The sequence below is a fragment of the Pseudonaja textilis genome, chromosome 1, assembly GCF_049901715.1.
Source record: "Pseudonaja textilis isolate UNSWEBS1 chromosome 1, rPseTex1.2, whole genome shotgun sequence".
Lineage (NCBI taxonomy): Eukaryota > Metazoa > Chordata > Lepidosauria > Squamata > Elapidae > Pseudonaja > Pseudonaja textilis.
Window position 1 is genome coordinate 252,205,499 of NC_141990.1, and position 27,254 is coordinate 252,232,752.

Sequence of the window (27,254 nt, forward strand, 5' to 3'; positions counted from 1 at the left end):
AAAACTGTGGATAATGAGACCTTGAGAAAAACTCATGCACAAAGTACCTAAGAACACTGCAGAAAGCTCCTTCCAAACAAACCCATCTTCCCCAAACTGTGAAGATTGGTAGTCCTTGTTTACCTACCATTGCAATGCTGCCAAGTTCACTCTTGCAAGTATGATGATAGCAGTTTCTCAATTTGCAAACTTTCCTGCTGGTATCCCACAAACGAAGTCAATGGGGAATCTAGTATGGAAGCTTGGAAGTTGCTTTGATAAATTCCACCCCAGACTTGAACCAACGCATGCTCTTCCTCCTCCCAACCCAGGAGCTCCCTGCACTTGCGCCACACTACAGTATATCCGCCTTCAATTCATGTGCAGTCTGTGCATCCTTCTCAGCCCCATCCCTACTCTCCTGCGGTAACCTCGTGCTACTTACATGGGACTCCCCAGCACTTCCCACTTAAAAATCCATGACCTTAGCATTACAATGGCAATAGGGACTGCCTGGATTGCTGTTTCTAATTGATTTGGCCACACGATCTCGTGCTTTATATGATATCACTTAACAATGGCAATTCCACACCCAATTGCCATCATAAAGTGAGGACACTCTGTGCATGAAACTATGCTGTGAATAACAAGGTCTAGTCTTTATTTGCCAGTCATGTATATACAAAACCTGGGCAATGGAACTATGACTAATGATGCCCACCTGTAGAACTACACAAATAGGGACATGAAAGGTTCATAGGAATGTGGTTGTATGTGACATTTCTTACTAATAGTGGTATACAACTGAAAGGGAAGCAACATTTAGTCAAGAAACAAAGACAGAAAGAAAGCTAATTAAATCTTCTTATGACCCTGAGATTTCTTCAAAGCTAACATCTGTAAAACCTACAATTACAAAGAGTTGTAACAAATAAATCAGCTACAATTTACCTTTGATTTTCACAGAGATAGTATTGTTTTCACCAACCAGATAGCCACAGGGTAGCAGCTCAGGTGTTTCTGTGCTATTTGTGCGAACAATTTCTCCAATGCTGTACCCCAGGACACTGTCTGAATTCAACCCAAGTTGACTCATAGGATCAACATGAATGATGTATTCCTAGGAAGAGGGAGCAAAAGAGAAAATTAATATACCGATGGGGTTTGGGTTTTAAGAACAAAACTTCACAATCAAGTGCAATTCCCATGATAAAGAAATGCTTTTTAGCAAATATTTAGGAAATGATTAAATGCCATCAAGTCATTCTGATTTATAGCAACCACATATATAGGGATCTAACATGTTCTTTTATATCTCCCAATGGTACACTCATCACCACTGTAACTGAATCCATTCACCTTGCTCCTAGTCATCCTCTTCCTCTCTTTCCTTCCATCTTTCCCAGCATTAATGTCTTTTCCAGAGAGCCGGTTCTTCTCATAATGTGTCTGAAGTAGGATAATTTGAGCCTAGTCATTTGTGCCTCAAATGACGGTTCTGGACTGATCTGTTGAATGAGTTTGTCTTCTTGACTATCCATGATATTCTCAGGATACCTACCTTTCCCAATACCTATGTTTATTTCTATCCTGCTTCTTTGAAGTACAATTTTCATTTCCACAGGATATACCATGGTTTAATTGTGATCTTTGTAAATATAAACACATCATGGCATTTGAAGATCTTTTCCAAGGTCTTCATTACTGTTCTACGAAGTGCTAGTTTGTGGGATATTTCTTGACAGTTTGTTCTTTTACTGTTGATGGTTGATCCTAAAAAGCAGAAGCTATTGTCATCGTGACAAAGATTTCCCTGTCACTAGGACTTTGTATAGAAATGTGTATAATATTCCCTGTTTAGAATGGCTGGTTTAATTGTTTTGAATCCTGAGAATGGTAATCTCTGGATATTCACCTGATTTGATGGCCTGTTTGTCCAAGTAAGTAGGGAAGCAAAGGTTGATGAGTAATTTTCTATTCAGCCATATTGTCAAATGCAATTGTGCACAGTGAACATTGATTAAAAAGTGGTTGTTACACATTTAAGCTAACAGATTGCCATAAACAAAAACAATGTTGTTTTGTTTGCTGAAATTAGGAGTGAGATTACAGAATGCAGAAGTGTATATGTGCATTAGGAAGAAATTTCAAATTTACAACTAAGGAAGTATATCTTTATGGAGAATATATTATTCATGGGATGGGTTTAATTAATCCCTGGGGTTTTTGATTGACTTAAATTCTATGGCTATATGAGACAGGCATTATAGCAAAAATGGACCTTGTGGACAATCAGTCAATGATAGCATTCAGAATGATTAGTGATAGCCCAATTTCTTCAAAAACTTTCAACCAAGAAGCCTAATTAGGCATTGTTACCAAAAGTAGTGATATGTTCCAATTTGTTTACAGCTTTATCAACATAATCTAGACCAGAGGTGTCAAACTTGTGGTGTCACGTTGTTGTCATGTGACATATCACGACTTTCCCCCCCTTCATTAAATTAGGGATGGCTAGCATGTGATGCATTCGACCTGTGGGCCAAGAATTTGACACTCCTGATCTAGACCAACTGCAAATTTTGTAGTTTAATTGTACCTAGGCATAGATAGCACTGCAAAAATTGTCTAGGTAAAAGTAGAACCCAAGGTCTCAGGCTAGACTTGATTGTCAAACCTACTCAAGCTCCAAATGTGGAAGAAGGCAATGGCAAATTTTGGAAGAATGAAGCACATTGTTCTAGAACAGAGGTGGGCAACTATGGCCCCTTTATGACTTGTGGACTTCAACTCCCCAAATTCCTGAACTAGCATGGCTTGCTCAGGAATTCTGGGAGTTGAAGTCCATAATTCATAAAAGAGCCATAGTTGCCCACCCCTGTTCTAGAACCAGTTCTGTCAGAGTTTAAACCAGATTTTGGTCCTGCAGCTATCTTGGTTGTTCTGCTCGATGATCTTTGCTGACGTTGAAAAATTGGTTTTCAATATCGTCATCTCAGGTATAGTAAACTAGTTCTTAGATAAACTTTGAGATAAGCTACAGTTCTCAAAATCTTGTACAATTAATCATACTTACCAACAAAGAATCTGACAGTTTTTTTTCAGCTCTCAATCAAATAAATTATATATGGAAAACACTGACATAGCTTTCAAAATATGGCACTGTTAGAAAAATATGTCAAAAATAACATTATTTACCTTAAATAGTCTTCTAACAACACCATCAAGAACATCCCATTTGGTTTTTCCACTGACTCCTATGCAGCCAATTAGGAATAAGCGAGGCCTAGAATCCTAAATAAAATTTAAATGTGTTAAAAGAAAGGTGTTCAATGCTTAGCACCACTCAGTCGCCCCAATTCCACCTCGATAAAAGGGATTACAGGGTTGTAAAAAGGAATGAGAAGAAAGGTATTCAAATAAATAATTCAATACTTCACAATATTTTACTAAGATCCAGCAGCATTGCTCCACAGTCTTTAACCAAATCTTACTCCAAAATATACTGTTAAGGATGTAAGACCTTTATATCAGACACTAATTGTAATGGAGAACAATATTTTTATTGGCAAACAATATTGCACAATTTCTTGTATAATTTTACATATCTTTGGATCTCTCTTGTTCAATGGCTTACAAGATACTGTCCAAGCATCCTTCGCTAAATTCTTTATTTCTATTTTATATCTATTCTCTAGATATTCTTTATATCTAAACCCAAGAAACTGGTATACATCAAAATTAACATTTTATTAAGACTGAAACATCAGGCTAGAATAAAATAATTCTTTTTCTTAGATTGAAATCACATCCAAAATAATTAATTTCGCCTAAAACAAGTTCTACTGACAGAAAAGTCCCTTTACCCTTTGCTCTACATCTGATGTAGTGTTGAATCACTCCCTCCCCGCAAATTCTTTAAATTACTTTAAAACTAGAAAAGTGAAAAGCCAGAGGACGTTTTTCAGTACATACAAGACAGAGCTTGAAAATCTTTCCCCTCAAAGCTAGATTTGCTTGGTTCAATTTCCCTATGTTTTTATTCTAAATTCCTAAAGCACTAGAATGTCTGGACTTCACAACAGCTACCACAACCATGGCTTCTGGCATTAAGTCTAGACCAGTGGTTCCCAAACTTTTTCGGCCCACTGCCCCCTTGGTGCTACAAACTCTTCCTCGATGCCCCCCACCCAGGGGTGGGATTCAAATTTCTGTGGGTGTGGCCTAATTTGAGGGTGTGGTTTGCTGGTCACATGACTGGGTGGGTGTGGCTTGCTGGTCGTGTGACTGGTGGGCATGGCCACGTGACTGGCAAACCAAATACAAGTGGTCCTCACTTAATGATCGGTTGTTTAGCAAGTGTTCTAATTTATGACTGGCCTCCCCAGAGCTACTTGACCAGTTTTTGGAGTTTGGAGAGCTTTAGATCAGGGGTCTAAATCCCACCCGTGCCTGTGTGTGTGAGAGAGAGGGAGAGGTTGGATCAGATCTCTCTCTCTCTCTCCCACCAATGCCAGAAAGCCACCATGAGTCAAAATTCATATTAGTGGTCTCAGATTTAAAATTATGAGTTTTGTGGTCCCTGAGGTCCAAAAGTTTGGCGACCCCTGATCCAAAGGGATGAGCCTGAGAGAGGGAAAGAAAAGGAAGAGAGAAAGAGAGGAAGAAAATAAAGAGAAAAGAGAAAGAAAGAAAAAGGGACAAAGAAAAAGGGGGGATGGAAGGAAGGGACAGAAAGAAAATGAAATAAAGGAGGGAGGGAGGGAGGAGAAAGATAATGAGATATCTATTCTAGTCCAATCGCCTGCTCCAGCAGGGTTAGAAGGGAGTGTGTGTTCTCCTTGTAATTTACCAATACATTTTGGTTTTGCCTTCTTCAGAATTGGCACTGTAATACATTGGGGAAAAGTAATTTTTAGGGTGGAGATCTGGTCCAATGGATCCTGTTTAAAGCTCAACAAAACGTGAGAGCTTCCTGATAGTCTTGACCATGTTTCGTCCACAAAACCTTTACAAGAAGTCAAAGATGTTTCAGTGTGGAAAAGGGCCTCAGTCTAAATTAGGCCTCATTCAATTTGATGCATCAGGTCTCTCTCTCTCGCTCTCGCTCTCTCTCTCCCTCCCTCCCTCCCTCCCTCTCAGACTGGCTTTGTTCTACTTTCCCAATGTGCCTGCGGGGCCTGCGCTTCGAACATGGATGGATGGATCGATGGATCGATAGAAAGAGAGAGACAGAGACAGACAGGCAGGCAGGCAGGCAGGCAGGCAGGCAGGCAAACAGACAGACCTTTTGGATGGATAGATGGATGGACAGACAGACAGACAGACAGAAAGAATACAACAGCGGCAGCACTTTGGGAAAGCGGTGGCAGAGGCTTTTCCCAATGTGCTACCGCATTCGAGGTACCAGTTCTGGAGCATTATTACAGTCAATGGGTGAACCTGCAGGGCTGGCGCCTCAAACGCCCCCTCTGCCGCCTCTTAGCATCCCCAAGGGGGCTGGCAGGGGGGTGTTCGAGGCGCCGGCCAGCCCTGCAGTTTCACCCATTGACTAGCACTGCTCCAGAGCCGGCGCCTCTAATGTAGAAGTGGTGGCACGTTACATGCCGCCATGGCCGCGTTCAACATGCCGCCCCCCTGCCGCCTCTTAGCACCCTTCTGCTGGCCCCCTTGGGGATGCTAAGAGGTGGCAGGGGGGCATTCGAGGTGCCGGCCCTGCAGGTTCACCCATTGACTAGCACCGCTCCGGAGCCAGCTCCTCCAATGCGGAAACGGTGGCACGTTACATGCCGCCACGGCTGCGTTCGATGTGCCACCTCCCTGCCGCCTCTTAGCAGCCTTCTTCTGGCCCCCTTGGGGATGCTAAGAGGTGGCAGGGGATCGTTCGAGGCTCCGGCCCTGCAATTTCACCCATTGACTGTAGCACCGCTCCGGAGCCTGCGCCTCAATGGGTGAACCTGCAGGGCCGGCTGGTGCCTTGAACGCCCCCCTGATGCCTCTTAGTGCTCCTCTGCTGGCCCCCTTGGGGAGACTAAGAGGTGGCAGAAGGACGGTGCATTGAACGCTGCTGCAGTGGCACATAACTTGCCACCGCTTCCGCATTGGAGGCGCCGGCTCCAAAGCGGTGCTACAGTCAATGAGTGAACCTGCAGGGCCGGTGCCTCGAATGCCCCCCTGCCGCCTCTTAGCGCCCCTCTGCTGGCCCCCTTGGGGAGACTAAGAGGCAGCAGGGGGAGTGGAGCATCGAACGCGGCCGTGGCAGCATGTAATGTGTCACCGCTTCCGCATTGGAGACGCCGGCTCTGGAGCGGTGCTACAGTCAATGAGTGAACCTGCAGGGCTGGTGCCTTGAACGCCCCGTGCCACCTCTAAGCACCTTCCTGCCAGCCCCCTTGCCTCTTAGCGCCCCCCTAAGGCACCCCCCCCAGGGGGCAGTACCACCCACTTTGGGAACCACTAGTCTAGACTAGTAGTCTAAGCAGAATTGTACATCAGGAGCAGCAATGAAATAAGAAACAAGGGAAAAAAACATATGCTAGGGGAATCCAGGTTAGAACTTGTCTTTTCAGCACTGAAGCACCTCTGGAATTACTACATGACCTTTCCTTGCCCAGATTTTGAAAACTAAGGTTATTGTCAGGGCTCTGACAATCCAACCCCCATTCAAACCACAAGTCTCTAGCCACATCTCTCAGAGTTTTAAGAAAACATTTACTAGGAGTGAACATGCCGGCGTTACCTGGGTGCAGCCGACTCTGAAACACATCATTCATCTCACCCTTGACCCTGGTCTTCCCCCACCCCCTGGATGTATATTCTCCAATGGGACACATCCATTGCCAAGAGTCATCAATCATGCTCTCCAGTAATAATCTTGTGTGCCAGAAGCTTTGGCAGCCTAGCAATTATCTATGAAAACATTTAAGGTATGCATTACTTCTCCCACTCCCTTTCTGCTGGCAACTCCAAAAGACCAGAGAAATAATTTTTAGTTAACCATAACAGTCAGTATTCGCGATTTCAGTTTATGGAGGTCACGTAGCATGAAAAAGGTGACAGCGCACTCAAGAGGTTCTTGAAGAGCGTGCTGACATATTCCCTGTTTAACACTCTTCTCTAGTTATATTTTGAGCAAGATTGTAAATCTTGTTCAAAGGCAAAATAGATTTTCAAGACCCATTTCTGGTGTCAGATCTAGTCCTTGTTGATTTGGGGCCCCTTGGATGAAAAACAGTATAAAAACAGAAAACAGTAACCTCATGTAGATCCTTGACTTACGACTACAATGGGGCCCAAAAGTGAGATGGTGGTTAAGTGAGTTTTGTCCCATGTTATGACCTCTCTTGCCACAATTGTTAAATGAATCACTACAGTTGTTAAGTTAATAACTGCAGTTGTTAAATGAATCTGGCTTCCTCATTGACTTGGCTTATCAGAAGGTCACAAAAGGGGATCACATAACTCTGGGACACTACAACTGTCATAAATACAAGTCAGTGTTTGACTTTTGATCGCCTGACCATGGGGATGCTGCAATGGTCGTAAGTGTGAAAAACGGTTATAAGTCACTCTTTTCAGTGCTACTGGAACTTTGAACTGTCTCCAAATGAACTAAAACAAGGACTATCTGTATTTCTTAACAACATGCTTAGTCATATTATCATGGCCAAAAATATTTTGACTCACTTCTTTCCATTTCTCTTCCTCCTGAAAGCTGACAACTATTTTAACATGCCTGCCACCTTCTTTCCGAGAAGAACCATCGCTGGGGTCATCCAGCAGCATATCTGTTGGTGGGGAAACACAGATTTTATCTTCAAATATTGGAAGTTATTTTTGGTTTGGTTTTTGAGATTCTGACAAGCATCTTCTTCTAGTTATGACTGCTACTATGTGGGCTAGAAACATGTTTATAAAAGGAAGCTGAGGTTCACATACTGTTTAAAACAGGGCTGTCAAACTCACGGTCCGTGGACCATATGCATGACACACACGCCTGGTTTAGTGAAGTGGAAAAAAGTTATGATACATCACATGACACAGCTACGATGATGCAAGTTTGACACCCCTGGTTTAAAAAAAACAGCTTTTGTATTTTCAAAATTATGAAGCACAGTTTGAACAAATGAAAATCCCCTAGCAACTGGGAATAGTTATGTAAGAAACAAAGATCACATAAATATTAACATAAAGTTTTCTTTTTAAAAAAAAATTCTCCTAAATGTTTGCAATCAGATCATTGAATGTGATTTATTTTACCTAAGGTCATAACTAGAATGTCATGTTTATATTATACTTCAGCTTATAGAAGAACTATCTTGGTTATAAGAGAAAGATTTACTATCCTCGTTCTTCCATTTTAACATCTTGGCTATTAACTGAATTCACAGCTATAGAAGTTCCTATATACTCACCAAGACTAGCTGACTCTGTGAGGTTCAGACTGTGCTGTGACAGACCAATGGATTGCCTTGGAGATGATGAAATGAAAACTTGAGATTGGGCCCGGCTACAGGTGCCTTGATTTTCAGATTTCAATCGGTCATTTTCAGCTTTCAATTTCTCAATCTCACTCTGGATTAAAAAAAAAAACAGTGAGGGGGGTAGAAACACAAATACATTTTGTTATATCTGAATGTGATCAATATATCATGGAATCATAGAAATGCAAACTATAAGGTTTGGAAGGATCCATAGAGATCAGGATGTCTAAACTCCTAGGAAGTACAAAACTTATGTTCCAGCATAGTCTCTAAAGATAGCCAGCCAGCATTTGTATAAACATATCTGCCAGTTACTACCTCCATCTTAAGTGGAGATAGACACAATTACGTATATATACCTACACAATATGTAGATTCTAGCTGAGATCCTGCTTCTTTCTTTTGTACTTTCTTTATTGATCATGTTCCAATGAACTTTTTATTTCTCATCAAAAGATCTTGTCATTGCTAGATATAGACCAAGACTTCGTATGGAGTCAAAATATATACACACTCTCCAAAGTTTAAAGAAAAAAACAATTTCAGCTTTTCTTTCCTTGGCTGACCTGTGTGTTTTTGACAATCCTGCAACAAAAGTGTACCTTTCTAGTAAAATTGTACACCTGATATGCAGGTGGTTAAAGCTAGTGGTCTTTGTCAGAAGCAAACCTGAAGAGAATTTGACAACACTGAAATTAGTTTCTCCCAGAATATTATTTTTTTGCATTTTTTTTCTATAAAATTTAAATAAATCCAGAAGCATAGTATCTAAAAGAAAGATACAATCTTATAAAGGGAAAATTGCTCATAAAAGATGAAATGTTATTGAAATTATCATGGGTGTAGCTTGACTCTATATAGGGCGTACAAAGTATTAATATCATTTTCCATTTTTCTCCATTTAATTATACTTATGCCGATTTTGGATGCAAATTTAATTGCAAATTATACAAAATAAAAACAATAAAGATAACAAGGTAAACTTATGAAACAAAAATTCAAGAAACAAAAGAACGTATAAGAATGCAAAACCAGATAAAGGAGGTAGAGTACTATGAATCTGCCCCACAGTGTCTTCAGTCCTCACACATTCAGTTGTGAAAACATAAGTACAACTTTTTTGTCTAATTCACAGCCCTGCCTTATCAGGTTCCCAAAACAGCTGCACAAGCAAACAAGCAAATCTGACTGCAGCTTTCCTCTTCAGACCTTCAAGTGAAACATGTGGGAGCTGGGAAGACAAAAGATAACCTTCAAGCATAGTCCATCTTCTATCTACCTCCAATCTTTTTTATGTTTAAGTAAACATCTGCAGAGTGCTAGAGAAACACACAGATGTACGAAATGTGTTTTCTCAGAGTACAATTTTATCAAAGCTCTGAAGAGTTGCAGCTGCAAAGAACCAAGCAAACGCTGTTGTTTCTTATGAACTTCTGGATGACAATTCGTGGCAACTGTAGTTTAAGGCCCTTGCGTTGGCATCTGGTACATTCCAAATTTCCTGGTTTCAACCCAATTGAATTTTTCCTTTATCCACACTTTGCTTTATCTTTGTTTTGCTTTATCTACACTTTGGAAAATGTAAAGGCTTCCTGGGTGGACTATACATTTCCTACCTGCATCCTGTTCATAGCTTCCCGGAGCTGATCCAGTTGATGAGCAGAGCTGAGAGCCTCTAAACGGATATCGGTCAACTTCATCTCTTTGTCTCTCAGCTCATTTCGCAGTTGCATAACTGTTTCAGCTTCACTGTCAATGCATTCTGAAATTCTGGGAGTTTATTAAAAAAAAAAAATATAAAGCTAAGGTTAGATTAAATTAGATTAGATTAGAATTCAATTTGTTATTGGCCAAGTACGATTGGACACACAAGGAATTTGTGTCTGGTACATAAACTCTCAGTGTCTATACAAGGAGCAAGTGATAAATCATAACTATAATCATAAAATGTATTCATCATAAATCATAAAATACAACATTAAGTGATAGTCAAAGGATACTAAATAAGTGATTAACATAATTCATACTAGGATACTAAATAAAAATTAATATAAATCATAAGATACAAGCAACAAAATTATAGTCATAAGAAGATAAGGAATAGGTAATAGAAAGTTGAGAAGGTTAACGTAATACAGCCCTACTAGATAGCTTTACAGTGTTGTGGGAACTAGTTGTTCCACAGAGTGATAGCATTGGGGGATGAGGGAAAACTGGTCCTTGTGTCTAGTTGTTTTGGCATTCAATGCCCTATAGTGTCATCTTGAGGGAAGCAGTTGAAACAGTTCATGTCCAGGATGTGAGGAGTTCTATTGGGAGGTATGAACACAATTTTAGTAAAATTAAAATTTGGTTCCCTAGGTTTCAACAATTTTTTTTTACTTTATGCTAATGTTAAGATTCATTGGACATAATTATTTGAAACTGATCTCAGAGCAAGACATAAATTTATACTTATGACCTTCTTTGCTTTGGAGGCAACTGGAAGAAATGTTTTAGTATATGTTGTGAAGCACAGCCCACATACAACACATTTCCAAGACTGCACTGCCATATGGAATCTTTCCTTCAGCAGCCATACGATCTGGAGAAAAGCTGTGACTATTTCAATGAGTCTCAAACAGGGGCTGCATGTGCACTACTTGTTCTGATCCACTGCAGCTGTTTAGCTTCTGCAGGTAACTTGCGGTTGGATGTAGTGATTCTGTGGAAAATCCATTTAACTTGGAAATCCCAAGTACCTTACAAAGATGGAGAAGCAGCAGCAGTCACTTGGAGATTGATGGCCTTAAAGAAAGATTTAGACTCAGCAGGTGTAGTGCACAGCTGGGTCTCCCTGTATGATTCTAGAGGGCTTTGGAAACATATATATTTTCAGACATAAAACATTCTTTTGTACTCTATACAGCCCAGGTTGAAAAAGAAAAGAAAAGGCGCCTTTTGTTTTCCTCATGTCAGCAGCTTTCTCTCTCCCTGTTTCCTTTCTTTGCCTTACAAAACTAAATTGAATTACTTCTCAATACACAAAGGACCAGGAGTATCGTTTGTTAGCAGTTTTTCACATACACATTTTATAAATACCTCCTGTTCGCTTTTTTTTAAATAAATGTACAGCTGGCAAGAAACAACAAAGCACAGCAAGAATTCTGAAGGAATTCTAGTGCATTTCTAAGAATTCAGACTTGGAATGTAACCTTGAGAATGCATTAAAATTGGCCATCAAAGGAGATGTGAATTTTCAAGGAACCCAAATTCTCCTACTGGGAGAATCTGAGCTTCAGTAGAATTTGCAGCTTTCCTTTGAACATTTCTACCAGCCCTCCTCCTTTACTGATAGTGCTGCCTTTGGCCTCACCTTCCAGATACCTGCATTTAAACTCTGACAAAATTAGTAGTAGTGGCAACAAAAAAGTGGGGTGAAAAAGCTCCTTTCCTTCTTATTTTGATGCATGGAAATTCAACTGTAGATTTCTATAGATAAAATACATTGCACCTAAAGTCCAATTTCACTGTTATTTAGCACACTGCAAAGGTAGGAAGCTGGGAAAAAAACACTGTGACAGTCGTAAGTTCAAGGACTATTCTCAAGTTACTTTTTTCAATACCACTGTAACTTTGTCGTTAAGTCAAAGACTATCTGCATGGAATCTTTACAACAGAATTCTTTTGTTTTCTAATAACAGAATCCAGAAAGCAACTAAATCAGTTTAGAAGCTGCAGACACCGTAGCACTGTGCCTTTTCGTTCCTTCCTTCTCTACTAGCTGTTGATTCTTCAGATACTGTATTTATATCTGTACTGTATTTGTATCAAAATTTGTTGTCTCCCATCACAGTTTGATTGATGACAGAAACTGTCATGGCTTTAAGTCAGGGGTCCCCAAACTTGGCAAATTTAAGACTTGTGGACTTCAGCAACCAGAATTCTGGGACTTGAAGTCCACAAGTCTTAAGATTGCCATATTTGGAGACCTCTTCTTTAAGCATTACCTAACATTTAGAATTTTGTGGACAGGACAGTTTCACAGTGATGAACATGAGTTTAAGCGAATAAAGATCATTGTGCATCTTAAGGAAAGTTGATTGAAATTATAATATCCTAATTTATGAATGCTATAAATCTATCTGCTGATACTTTGGTTTTCCATTCCCTATTTTTGTTGCATTTTATCATCTGTAATATCCAATGATACAGAACCTTAATTAAATAATAAATGCTAAATATAAGGACAGTGCTAATCTTTTGGAAAATGTCACATTCAATCACCTTTCTTGATTCCCCTCAAATACTTTTAATAGCTCATCTGTAATCTAAATCAGGGGTTCCCAATCCCTGGGCTAGGGCCCAGTGCCAGGCTGCAGCCCATTGGGAACCAGGTTACCTAAGTAGCGGGCAACATGTGTGTGAAGCTGCATTTGCACAAATGGCGTGCATTTGAAATTCTTCCCCCTTGCTGCCACTGGTCCACAGAGCCGGAAAGCATGGAGACCGCTGATCTAAACAATAAACTATAAAGTACCTGTTGGAAAAAATTTTTCATTGCCTCAGTCAATTTCAACTACTGATCTGGTAATTGAAATTATTTTCTGAGAGAAAAAACTTACATTCATTTTCAAATATCTCACAGGTCTATTATTGAAATATTTCAATAATAGACTTGTGAGATATTTGAAAATGAATGTAACTATAAAGTGGAAACATGAAGGTGTCATTTCTAAAGTTTTTTTTAAAAAAATGCATTCTTAATTTAAAAAAGAAATCATGTTTTGTGCTTCAAATGCCTGGAGTGAAAATTGCCTATTATCAAATATATCAGCAGCTTTTTGTTCAACTGTTGTTTGCAACTACAGCACAAAAAGTGAATTAAGAGATTTTATCAGTTGGGAAGATGTTAAAAAAAATGATTGAATTCACTTTAGCCTTGCAGTAGTTTAAATGAGAGTAATGAAGCAAAGAGAAAATACATGCACATATTCCACCCTGAAGTAAAAAGGAGAAATTCTTATTAAAATATTGCTGTCTTAAATGCAGCGATTTCTTCATAAATTGAATGAATTTAAGGCAAATGGTGAAAAAAGAATGAGGAAGCAAATACCGCAAGAGTTATGAGGTCTGGAGATAAACTAATGTGAAAAAGCAAAGAATTTATGATGAAGAAAATCCACCTGAACCTTATGGAAGAATCTCCAGAAAAATGAGACTTAAAATTTGGTATAATGTAATGTTACAATATTAAAATGAAATGTATGGGGGGTTTTTGCTGGCAGATTCAACTTACAGGGAATTGGAATGTGAAGTTCTGAGTAATGGTGTAGATACCACTGTACCATTGTGTGGCAATTTTGGTGAAGAAGGCAATGAGAAATCTGTCATCTCCTCAATGTCGGAGTGAGAAGATGCCGATTTGGGGGACTTCTTTTTTCCAAAAGCTTGCTTGAAAGAACTGCGTAACTGAAAAGAGAAGAGCAAAGTAAACACATAATGGATTGGGGGGGAAATGCTTTATGATAATAAAAGAACAAAAGAGACAAGAGCTAACATGCAACACTTAAAATAAAAGGTTACCAAGTCATTCCATTTGGTAGCAGTGCAAACTTAACGACAGAAGTAATTCCTTCCTAATGACTTTATACCTTGTTAAGGAAGAGCAAGATCTGAGTTGCTTTGCTAATGAGTGCTGGTAATAATAAGTGCTGCTTGGAAGCATTCTCCCACCTCCCTGCTATTTTTTTTTTTTTTTTGTAAACAAGACCTACTCCAACCTCTTTTCATCCCAAGGACTGTTTTATTAAGATGTTAACGAGAGGCTGCAGTTATGAGGTGACATGGCTCAGACAGACACTGATGCAGATAGGGTTAATGGATGAGTTAGCTTATTTAAGATATGTCTTCCTTACCTCATTGACCTGCCACAGGAAGTGCAAGCAAAAGGGAAGGGGAAGGAAAAAAAGACAAATTTTAACAGATAAAGCCAAAGACAGGGAAAGCACTGGATTGCTCAGACAAATATTGCCCCTCTGCTCCCCCAAAGCAGGCACACATAATTACACTACTGTTGTCAATTTTTTTTTCTTTCCTTTTAATGTACGATCGGGATGCTTTGCATACCTAAATAGTTGACAAATGGGTTATTGTCTAAATGTATACAGTTACGTGAGCTTCACTAAATCTAGCACAGGATAATGCATACATTTTTTAAAAAACCTAAAAGCTCTCTTATTTCCCCCCAAAAGTGATTGACTATGGTCTTGGGAGGATTTATATAAATGATTGGAGATCCCGGTAAGGTTATCACGTAATATGTTAAAATTTGTAATCATGTTGTCTCCTTCACTCACCATTAGTTTAATACATTAATCTATAATATTTCTAGAAGAACAAACTTGAACTCCTTCCTATGCTGAAACTTGGCATGGTGCTGGAAAAATAGATCTTAATATTATGCTTAGCAAAATCAGGCCTACATATGTATCCTTCCCATTTCTCCTCCTCAATCATTGCGGAAGTTATTCTCCTCTTTAGATATACACATTTATTTGATGTCTTTAAATTTAAGGAAAAGAAATAATTTAAGACTTTTTGGTAAAAACAACTTCAGACAATCCTAAATCTCCAGATCAAGGGCCAAGGGAGATTACCACATGATCTGGTGGTAAATTGTCTTCAATTACCAAAAACAGACTTGTAGTATAGCTATTTTAAAGGCCAAAACATATTGAAAAATTAGTGACCTAAATAGTTTCTACAGAACTAATGTTAGTTCTCAATTATTGTTTGGATTTTTAAGATCATTTGGAACAGTATATGGTTTATTTGGACACAACTCAGAATCTGACCATTTAGACTGTAGGAAGTAAGAGCTTTAGTTCAAATTACAACTACTTCTAGCACAAGGGACTTTGCATGAGAGAAATCATGACCAATGAAGAAACAGCATCTAAAAATATTATAAAGTATCTTAAAATTTCAGAAGATTCCAGTAATTTGGGGCAAGGTCATCAATGTTTCTCATGAGATTTTGCAATTGGAACAGATAAATTCTTGCAAGATTTAGCCATCTCTTCGTGTTTTTTTCATAGATTATAATTAGTAACTTTGTGGGTGGCTGTCATTATACAAAATTGTATGATGGTGTTCATCACCTGAAAAGACAATTAGCTTTTGTCTCATTGTTAGACAATTGCTAGACATTTATCTCAATCATTACAAATTACAATCTGTGTGCTAAACTGTACTAATTGATTTACATTTGAAGCAAAACTAGACAACCAATAACCCATTAGGTTATCCTCTCACATACTGTATGTTTTAAACACAGAATGTTAATCCATATCTGCTGCCATGCTTCCGTCAATCATGGTTTTGTGATCCCCCTTAACTTTCTCCCTACAAGATTCCCAGACTTTCCTATTGACTTGTGGTAAGATGTCAGGAATGTTGTAAATTAGGATCAAAAGACCATAGTCGGGCTTAGGTAACAGTAGCGTGTCATTTCCATAGAAGTAACAGCAAGAACTTTCCAAAATACCAGTCTGATAAGAGTAACGAGCCCCAGCATTCTGTAGAAGTATTTTTCTTTATTTGTACTCCATCATTAGTATTTTTACAAATAGTTCAAGGTGGGAAACATATCCAACACAACTTCCTCCTCCTGTTTCCCCCCACTAAAACAACCCTGTAAATTGGGCTGAGAGTGAATGGCCCAAGGTCACCTTGGGTCACCCAGCTGGTTTTCACACCTGAGGTAGGACTAGAATTTGCAATCTTCCAGTTTCTAGATTGGTGCCTTTACCAGATTGAACAGGCTCTGTTGTATCTTGGTTGAAAGTGTTTTGCCCTATGATGCACCATTCCACCCAGTTAAAGGTTACAGATGTGAAACTTTCGTTGTATGTATATTTCTTTCTTCCATCTTCTGTAACAGAAATATCACTTTGGGGTCTCTGTGCCTGGTTAACTCTTCTAAAATATGTTACAGAAATTTAGATTTTCAATTTACTTTAGATTGCCTGTCCCTTTATCATCTTTCAAGGCACAATTTAACTGGATAAATATACAAGCATATGAAAGCCAGTTTTGTTTAGTGGTTAAGGCACCAAGCTAGAAAGCCAGACACTCTAAGCTCCTGTCTCAGCCATGAAAACCAGCTGGATGACTTTGGGTCAATCACTCTCTCTCAGCACAACCCACCTCATAGGGTTGTTGTTGTGAGGAAAATAGAAAGAGAAAGATATGGTGGATATGTTCTCCACCTTGAGTTATTTATTTAAAAAAAAGGTGGGATACAAGTAAATAAATATATAAAGTGTGATTATGGGTTTAACTCTTCCCTCACATACTTTGACAATAAAATTGATTTTTTCCTGTAGGCCAGGGATCTTGAAACTTGACAGCTTTAAGACTTGTGGACTTCAATTCCCAGAATTTCTCCTCCGGTTATGTTAGCTCAGGAATTCTGGGACTTGAAGTCCACAAGTCTTAAAGCTGTCAAGTTTGAAGACCCTTGCTGTAGGCTTTTGCCCATGGTATGTAAAATACTACATGATTACAAAAGCAACAACAACAACAAATAAATAAAAAAGGAAAGCCTCCGATTAGAGATACAATCTTGCCCACCTGCCCCAGTCCTCATAGATTTGTTCAGCTGACACAGTAAAAGTCAGCTGAAGAAACGTCTATTGAATGTCTCTAATACATCATCACAGCTCAGGATAATCTTTTACTATTTGACTTCTTCAGGGAAACATGCTTTATGCTTTATTCACTGGAAGAAATTATTTAAACGTACCCAGTTTTTTCTCTTCTTTTTCTTCGAGTCACACTCTATATTGCTTCCCACACTGGAATGACTAGTAGCACTATTAATGCTAGAGACACTGTCTGAAGAGTGTTGTCTTCTGATCCGCAAGTCAGTAGTCTGGGCACTTCCACCACTTCCTAAATATTAATTTAAACATAGTTGTAGACATTTGGACATAATATTTGGGCTTTTTCCTCTGTATGTTTTCTGTTCTGCACCTTATTACCTTATTGCCTTGAAAAAGAAGTGGCATCCAGAAGAAACTACAGCTAACCACAGTAAGTCCAAAATGATGAAATGTACTTTGTGACATCCCAACACAAGTCTTTTTTTCTTGGGTCATGCCATCACATGCAAGGGGTGGAATTTGTGTTGTGACACACGGTTTCTCACCTGTCTGCCATTCCACACCATGGAATCACAGAAGTTAGACTAGAAAAACAGCACTAATTAAGGAAAATGAAAAAACAGACCAATTCTGATTGCTGTGTAAGATTATCATAGTAAGGAAAGGCCAAAGGGCAATGACATGCCCATGACAAACTGCAGAATTATAGACAGGCAGATAGGTATGGCAAAGAGTGGCAAGACAATTTGTAATTATTGCTTCATTTTGTTTTTCTTTCTGCAGATATTAGTGCCGTTCATATATCTGAACACTGTTTACTGTAAAACTATATTTTTTTTAAAAAAAAACCATTACAACTATTTCAAATTATGGTAAACTAATACTAATAATAATGTCATATTCTTAACTTAAATAATTCTAATATTCTTTTTAGTGTTAAAATTATTAGGAACAAAAATTAAACATAATTTAAACATACACTATAACTACACTAAACTTTTTATATCCTAATTTTGATTTATTGATTTTGGTTAACAACCTTAAATGTTCAGGATATAAAATATATATACTGGTATATAAATGATAACGATTATTGACTAATATAGGCTTACTATTTCATGAAAGACACTTTCAAGATTGATAATTATCTATCTCTAGGAAAGAACTTTGCATCAGCTATTATCAGGAGGCTGAATGTCCTCAGAGTGCTACATTGTTATTGAAAGTAAAGATTGTATTTTGGATTTTTTACCTTTGCAGGTGAGCTCAGGTGTGTTAATTACTCCATTAATGGCAGCCTGGGCAGCAGCATTTTGTTTTTTCAGTAATTCAATTGTTTTCCTTAACTCATTCAATTCTGAATCCTGAAGCATGAAGAAATCAAGCAAACAAACAAAAATCACAATGAAGGTTTCAATAAGTACAATCAATTACCTAGAAAATTTTTAGTTTTAATACTGGTAAATCTGTGGTTGGTCCCTGAGCAACAACTTCATGGAGCATGTCTCACTTCTTCAATCATAGGGTGTACAGTCACGCACAACACTTTTTAATCAATATTTTTTGCCATGTGCACAATCCATTGGATAAGATGCATCGATTTGTCATAGATATTTTGTTTCTCCCATTCACACTATGATGCCTTAAAATTCAATTGCCTTAGCACTTATATAGTAAACTACATAGATGATAAGGCATTGGTGCTAAAGCATTACTCAAGTTTTAGGCACTTTAACCAAAACTAGAACTTCTAAATGTGTCGGGCAACAGTCACCTATTCATGAGCCTTTACTGAATTTTGTGGGACCTGACATCTCAGCTGACAAGTCTAGGACTGCACAGTTAGAAGATTCTATTATCCCAAATTACATCAAAGGGAAAAATGTAACACCAAAATTGTCTAAGTAGACATATATTTTTCTTCTTTTATGATAGGTCTACTGTTCCACAGAAAATATTCTTGATTTATGTTTAAAATGTATTAGTAGATAGAAAATATGATAAATTTATTATTTATGGCTAGAATTGTTTCTATATTATATAGTTATAGGAAAACACAATGCAAGTGTAATATTGTCCGAGGGAATCATTTAGCGTTGTTGTATTTCAGAGATAAACATATCTCCCTTTATGTAAACTTTTAAAATAAGAAACCATCTGGCTATTCAACTATTTAGCTATAGTTGAATGGGATGCAACTGAAACTATCAAACAAAGGTATTTTTGCTTTATTATTCGCTTACTCATATTTCTGCTCACTCTCTAACATACATAAGTCCTAAAATACTAATTTTCTAGAATTAGAGAGAGAATGTCAAGAAATTATGGATTCTAAAAACTCTGTGATTGGAAATTAGAAACCTAGGTTGACATTTTAATTGCTCAGGTAAATAGCCAACAATTTCTTCTTATATTCTTTCTTCCAGGAAAGTTTATATATTGATTACTGGCAAAAGAGCAAATCAGAATCCTGACATATGCTGAGGAAAGTTTAATTTGCTTGCTAGCTTGATCTCAAAATCATTACTTATGGTGAACTCAATTTCAAAAAGTTGATTTTGGAATCATTATTCATGGAAATAAACAAGGGAATGTCAAACTTGCCTTCTGTTCTGCAGTCATGGTAAGACTTTGCAATCTAATGGTCATGTTTCCTAGGCTCTGCTCAAATGCTGCCACGAGGTGAGCCTGTAAATTAAATGATATAATCCAGTTGATTGTGAGCTTATCCAAATGAGAAAAAAAATGAAAAATACTGCACAGCATACATGATAATCTACAGATAGTTCCACTCTGCTGCAAATGTCATCTGCAAACCCAACACAGACACTTGAGATGTGGGAAGCAAAATCAAATAGCTCTATATACCAACTAGCAATACACTTCTTGAATGGATAACATTACCAAATCAAGGAACAAGTTTCCACAATTCCTTACTTAGAGCTGTGACACCTGTTCCAATTAATAAGAGCTTCACATTATACTGTTACATAGTGATCAGTGCAGAGTGCTGATAGTGGATCTGATACAAACATGCATCTCTGATACATAATCTAAAGCAGGGCTGTCAAACTCCTGGCCTGCAGACCGGATGCGTCACGTGCTGGCCATCCCCACGTCCATTTTAGTGAAGTGGGAAAAAAGTCCTGATACGTCATGTGACACCACCACGATGACGTGAGTTTGACACCCCTGGTCTAAAGCAATGTTTCTCAAATTTAGAAGTTTTAAGGTGGTACCAATAGAACAGAAAACTAGGGACTCCACAAGAAACATGGACTTCAGCTGCTAGAATTCCCGAATCAGTATGCCTGGCTGGAGAATTCCTGAAATTGAAGTCTACACCTCTTAAAGTTCCTAACTTTGAGAAACCCTAGTCTAAAAGATGGCAGCTTTTTTCTCTAACCCAGTTCTTTTATTATGATTATGTGGTAAGGTAAGTTTTCTGCAGCCACCCACCAGCATATCTGTCCTCACATTTACCGTGAAAACAACCATAAAGAAGATCGAAACATTGGGATATGTGGCTTTAACTTCTCTCCGCTGCTGTAAAAACAAACCAGACTCAGACTGTGAGAAAAATGGCAGAAAACAAAACAAGCTTAGCCCAGAGTACATGTATTACACAGCTAAAATGTTTATTTAAAAATACTGGAGCAAATAATTCCTGTTTGAAAAAAATGTGCTAACTATAATACTTGTAAAGGTTTTCATTTCAAATAAAAGAGAGAAGTGTGGGGAGGAAGCTTTTAAGATGAAATCAAATTTCTGACTTTCGTGATGTGAAGTGAAAAATGTGTTTACTATTGGACAATTATTCCCATCATTTTCTTTTTAAAAAGAAAAATGTTCGTTACATTTTGAATAGCAGCAACCTTATTAATATATTTCTGCACTGTGTAGGAATAAATGGCTAAGCCTTACAACTAAGTATTTCATAGTAAATGAAGCTTCAGCAGCTTCAGTTCTGGAAAGCAAGGCATCTCTGCTTGGTATACTGCTTCCCAGCGATTATCAGGTATGTGGTGCTCATATCCCAGAATTCTATGGCCAGCATGGCTATCAATGAGAATTCTGGGAGTTGATGTCCATACACCTGGGGATTGTTAAGGGAAACATTGGTTTAATGCACGAGAGGAATCTTTTAAATTCATGGTCTATTCTATATTAATCAAAACAGCATTACTTGTAGTAATTTCCCTACATTTAGCCATCCTGACTGCTATAAAGCACACTTGAAAGGTAGGATATATATTTAGAAACCCATCATTCTGGATGAGTTGGTTTCATTTCCAAACTATTTTATAGGCTACCACTTATGACTGACATAAATTGTGATAATTCAACAACTGTGCCTGCTTGAACAAAAAACTAGCCACATATGGAATGTCAAACCCTTTTTGTGAAAGAAATATCATGTGAGCAAGCTAATTTTACAGAAATTATAAAATATAGTCTCACACTGAATATTCCCTGGTCATTTAAGGAGAAGGAGCTAAATCATTCATTTAAAAACAGATTATCTTCTACCATTACAATGAAAGGAAGGAAAAAAAGAGAAAAGCTGATCCCTAAATTTTCATGTTTGCTTTGGGAACTACAGCAATTGCAATGCATGCAAACATTTAAGATTAATGTCAACAGACAGAGAATGTATACTGAAAAATATAGGCTTCACACTGCCTAAATCTTTGGAGAAGCTGACATGTTACAGTACTAGCCTGATATTTGTTTCTTCAATAAAAAAATAATCTAAAGTGAATGTTTTTAGTCATTGAAGGAATGTTCTTTCTTTCTTTTAAAAATATAGCTATTCAGAGCTATAGAATAGTTCAGACCATTTTTTACCATCAATTATCATTATCCGTCTCTCTGAACTGTACTCACGTTGGCAGTCAATTGGGTTGTCAGAGCTGAAACTTTTTCCTGTGATGCATCCAACTCCCTCCTCAGCTTGCGAATCTAAACATTGTATTTCAAAACATGGTTTTGTTTAACAAGATCTTCAATACCCACACATATCCACCCACCCACCCAAATGCCCTATATAACTTCTGGACCTCTTTGAAGACACACTATTGGCACAGTTATAATGACTGGCTCAACTACTTATAATGGCTCAACTACTGCAAATAATGCCTTTGGCATTATGGCATCGATTTTTGTGGAAATTCATTTTGATAGAAGTTCCAGATCTACATACCTGATCCTCTGGCAAATCAGTTGCAGTTCAATTGCTTCATATATGGCTGATAACCACTATTATTTATTCTGTTGTTATTTGTTATTTTCAACTTACTTTACTGACTTAGTTCAGACACAATGATGGACTAAGATGTAGTTATTTATAAAGCCACTATTGTTTGTACAGTTTAATAAACTACGATGGTTTTAGCAGTTTTGTTCATTTAAAACTTCTTTTGAAAATTTGAAAACTTCTTTTTACTTTTATGGAGATTTTTTGTCTTTTTGTTAGCTGCTTTCAGAAATATTTGATCAGAGAAAGACATACATATGAAAACTCTACTTTTCTAAATGCTGGGTAAATATTATCTAAGTATTAACAAATTCCACTAGTAGATCTTCTTAAAGAGTTTACATAGGAGTGTAGCCAGCAGACAGATTAATCATTATGGTTCTAAGGTATTCAGGTAAAATTACATCATGTGCACTAGATTAGATTAAAAGTATTACCTCACTCTCAATTCAGTCAATATATTTAATACAAAATGCATTGTCTATCAGCAAGCAAATGTCCAGTTCTCCAAACTCATTCTTTATATAAAATGCAAAAATAAAATCAAAACAATATTTCCACCCAGTAATGTCTAAGCCCATATAGCTAGATCAGATGACAGAATACAGAACAAAATTTATTGAGCATTTGAATGTGTGTGTGTGTGTATGTGTGTATGTATGTTTTGGATTTGATTCAGTCCATTTCTGTACTTGAAGCATTGGTACATGCAATAATTCAATTGGAAGGTATTCCAATAAAGTTGGTGAAAGAGATTTATATTTATATAAATTTACATTATTACAAATTTTAATTTTTACAATATTACATTTATATATTATTCCTCTTAATTTATATAGATTTATACTAAGAGGAATAATAAATAATTTAACAGGCCTCTATATTCATATCACTGATTTTTAAAAATGAAATATCATATGCAATTATCTAAATATTTAAAATGAGTACCAGTCACTAAGTTTAGTAATTTTAAGAAAAACAAAATCCTCCTTACCTCTGATTGACATTTTTCTTCAGGCTATGGGGGGAAAAAGAAGACTTTGTTTGAAAAGTGTATTAAAACCAGTGGATTCATTTAATTGTTCAGCTTACCAATAACCTGTCACTCAAAACACTTAAGTCTTTTTAATCCAAAACAGCTTTTATTCAGCTATAAGTTGTCCAAGCCACAATTATTTTTATTAATTTACCATTTAATAATGTTCTTGATGTGCAGTTTGTATAATATGAAAAGAGAAACATCAAAATATTACTGTAAATAAATAATAAATATTATTGCACTCTATTCCATAATGTCAGTAAATGCAGCAGGCACATTAAAAAAAAGATACACTATTATATTTTTTTCCTGATACAAAAAAATGGAGTTTCTTGTTCTTTGCCTTCTAGCTAAGTTGTTCTGTGATGAGCATGGATTTATAGGATTTAGGGATTCCCCAATCCCTGGGCCATGTGGCATTGTGCATGTGCAGGATGAAGATAAAACCACGCCCTCAGCCTCTCTCCATGGAACTGGTTCCTGGTACCCAAAAGGCTGGGGCCACTGACTAAGGGCTTAAAATTTACCAGAAAGAAATATTGATTTCACTGATTATTTTCTGCTCCAGTTCTGTAATTATAAATATCTTTACTAATTAATTCAGGTGCTTATCAAATGGGACACACTCTCCTTCATTAGTGGCAAATTATGTATTGTGCTGGCTAATTAGCAAAGTGTACTTCTCTTAAAAAGCACTTTTTGTAAGTAAAGACATCCACTTTTCACTAGATAATATTTCATTTGAAACTGCTGTATTACATAAAACAAATAGAAGAGCTTATGTAATTCCCTATTTCACTTCTGCTTTGGCAGTTTTAAGTCCAAGAGGACTTGGATTCAGCAGTTTGTCAGCCTGAGTTTCTCTATCCACTGATTTCATAGGATTTTCTGTCCATCTTATAGGAATCAAAGGATAAGAATACAACAAAGCACAGAAGTTCCTTGGGAGAATAATAATTCCATTCCTTCTTCTAGTTTGAGCTCTAAGGTCCATAGTCCTATTTAATGAATTAAATCTGTTACATTTTTTTGCTACATACTTCATACAGACTTATTGTGGTTATGACACTCACCGTTGAATAAATAGATGATGTGCTTGACACCAAAGATAGAGATGAACCATGCACTACAGGAAAGATAAATAAACAAATTAGCCATCAGATTTATGTTTTATATGATAAGTAACAACAGCAGATTATTACATAAGCCGTATACATATTACGGATGTTCGTAAGAGCTACACATTTCACCAGCAGCCTATTTTAAAATTGCATCACCAGTCATGAACATATTTACTGAACATAAATCTTTGCAGACGTATCAGAAGGTAAGCTGAAATAAATGGAAGCATTATACAGACCATAGCCCAAAATGATCTCAAATCAAGCTTTTAAAAAATCATTATTTGGATGTAAATATTTGCCTGCCTGCTGTGTTTCAAACATTGCACGGTTATGATAGTGCATGGAAAATGGAACAGAAGATGATGAGAAGCAGACAAAGTAAAGGTTCAACTGACCAGTCCAGTTTCACCATATTGTTGGCCTGAAGCATAAACAGTAAAAGGGAGTTAAAAGATTTCGTAAATAAAGAAGACTGAATATTTTGGTGTGACTAAGGTTAGGTAAAAAGAGTTATTTAAATGTAAGTCAGCAATGTAAGGGAAAGTACACTGGAATATACACTGCTCAAAAAAATAAAGGGAACACAAAAATAAGACAACCTAGATCTGAATAAATGAAATATTCTTATTAAACACTTTGTTCATTACATAGTTGAATCTGCTGACAACAAAATCACACAAAAATTATCAATGGAAATCAAATTTAGCAACCCATGGAGGTCTGGATTTGTAGTTACACTCAAAATTAAAGTGGAAAAAAACACTACAGGCTGATCCAACTTTGATGTATTGTCCTTAAAACAAGTCAAAATGAGGCTCAGTAGTGTGTGTGGCCTCCATGTGCCTGTACGATCTCCTTACAACGCCTGGGCATGCTCCTGATGAGGTGGTGGATGGTCTCCTGAGGGATATCCTCCCACACCTGGACTAAAGCATCCCCCAACTCCTGGACAGTCTGTGGTACAATGTGGCATTGGTGAATGGAGCGAGACATGATGTCCCAGATGTGCTCAATTGGATTCAGGTCTGGGGAACGGGCGAACCAATCCATAGCATCAATGCCTTCGTCTTTCAAGAGCTGCTGACACACTCCTGCCACATGAGGTCTAGCATTGTCTTGCATTAGGAGGAACCCAGGGCCAACCGCACCAGCATATGGTCTCACAAGGGGCCTGAGGATCTCATCTCGGTACCTAATGGCAGTCAGGCTACCTCTGGAGAGCACATGGAGGGCTGTGCGGCCCCCTAAAGAAATGCCACCCCACACCATTACTGACCCACTGCCAACCCGGTCATGCTGGAGGATGTTTCAGGCAGCAGAACGTTCTCCACAGTGTCTCCAGACCCTGTCACATCTGTCACATGCGCTCAGTGTGAACCTGCTTTGTGAAGAGCACAGGGCGCCAGTGGCGAATTTGCCATTCTTGGTGTTTTCTGGCAAATGCCAAATGTCCTGCACGGTGTTGGGCTGTAAGCACAACCCCCACCTGTGGACGTTGGGCCCTCATACCACCCTCATGGAGTCTGTTTCTGAACATTTGAGTAGCCACATGCACATTTGTGGCCCGCTGGAGGTCATTTTGCAGGGCTCTGGCAGTGCTCCTCCTGTCCCTCCTTGCACAAAGGCGGAGGTAGCGGTCCTGATGCTGGGTTGTTGCCCTCCTATGGCCTCCTCCATGTCTCCTGATGTACTGGCCTGTCTCCTGGTAGCGCCTCCATGCTCTGGACAATCCTCCATGCTCTGGACGCTGACAGACACAGCAAACCTTGCCACAGCTCGCATTGATGTGCCATCCTGGATGAGCTGCACTACCTGAGCCACTTGTGTGGGTTGTAGATTCCATCTCATGCTACCACTAGAGTGAAAGCACTGCCAGCATTCAAAAGTGACCAAACCATCAGCCAGAAAGCATAGGAACTGAGAAGTGGTCTGTGGTCACCATCTGCAGAACCACTCCTTTATTGGGGATGTCTTTTTCCACCTCTTGTCTATTCCATTTGCACAACAGCATGTGAAATTGATTGTCAATCAGTGTTGCTACCTAAGTGGGCAGTTTGATTTCACAGAATTGTGATTGACTTGGAGTTACATAAGTGTTCCCTTTATTTTTTTGAGCAGTGTATTTTGATATTTCCTAAGGGAAAAAAACCTAGGAAAAAATACATTTTTGTCAAACATATTTACAAAGTGATTTACAAAATAATTTAAAAATATTAATATATAAATGTATGTATTTACACTTAAAAAACAAACATAATTATTTAAAATAAATTTATCCAGCTTTGGTATCAAAAGAGATTCAAAGCTAAATGGTGCTCAAAATAGGTGCATCTACAGTTGAAAACACTTCCTATATTATTTCTTTTAAAATGGCTAATCCCCCAGTCTTTGAAGAATAAGGCTAGCTGTTGAACAGGCAAGATGATATTTTCTTTCTATATTAGTCCTCAAAAAACTTCATATTGCCAAGAAGCAGAGTGCAATGGACTCATAGATCTGACTCAATGCAGAATGGCATACCATTATGTAGAATAATTATTACAAATCAAGCATGTTGCTTTCTGATTGCCTTCCTTCCAACAACACACCTGGGTAGATACTCAATAAAGTATTAAAGTAATAGTAAAATGGCAATATATTTATTGAAGTAGGATCTCTAGATTCCTCACATCAATTGTACACTTTTTGGTCTGTTTTAAGGGCATATTCAATACTTTTTATTGA

At 37.9% G+C, this 27,254-nt stretch overlaps 1 protein-coding gene across 3 annotated transcripts in view; it reads right to left on the bottom strand.

Annotated features, from left to right (window-relative positions):
- The window catches only part of NAV2 (neuron navigator 2), a 313,572-nt gene that overhangs the window by 14,931 nt on the left and 271,387 nt on the right, over positions 1-27,254 (bottom strand). For all 3 annotated transcript variants that reach the window (XM_087921262.1, XM_026706454.2, XM_087921261.1), the window contains 12 exons: positions 24,480-24,532; positions 23,362-23,385; positions 21,998-22,072; positions 19,715-19,798; positions 18,363-18,474; positions 17,251-17,399; positions 13,741-13,913; positions 10,079-10,232; positions 8,394-8,553; positions 7,666-7,766; positions 3,178-3,273; positions 931-1,099 (listed from right to left, as the gene is read on the bottom strand). In XM_087921262.1, coding sequence (XP_087777388.1) covers positions 931-1,099; positions 3,178-3,273; positions 7,666-7,766; positions 8,394-8,553; positions 10,079-10,232; positions 13,741-13,913; positions 17,251-17,399; positions 18,363-18,474; positions 19,715-19,798; positions 21,998-22,072; positions 23,362-23,385; positions 24,480-24,532 — 1,350 coding nt within the window. The remainder of the gene's footprint in view (positions 1-930; positions 1,100-3,177; positions 3,274-7,665; positions 7,767-8,393; positions 8,554-10,078; positions 10,233-13,740; positions 13,914-17,250; positions 17,400-18,362; positions 18,475-19,714; positions 19,799-21,997; positions 22,073-23,361; positions 23,386-24,479; positions 24,533-27,254) is intronic.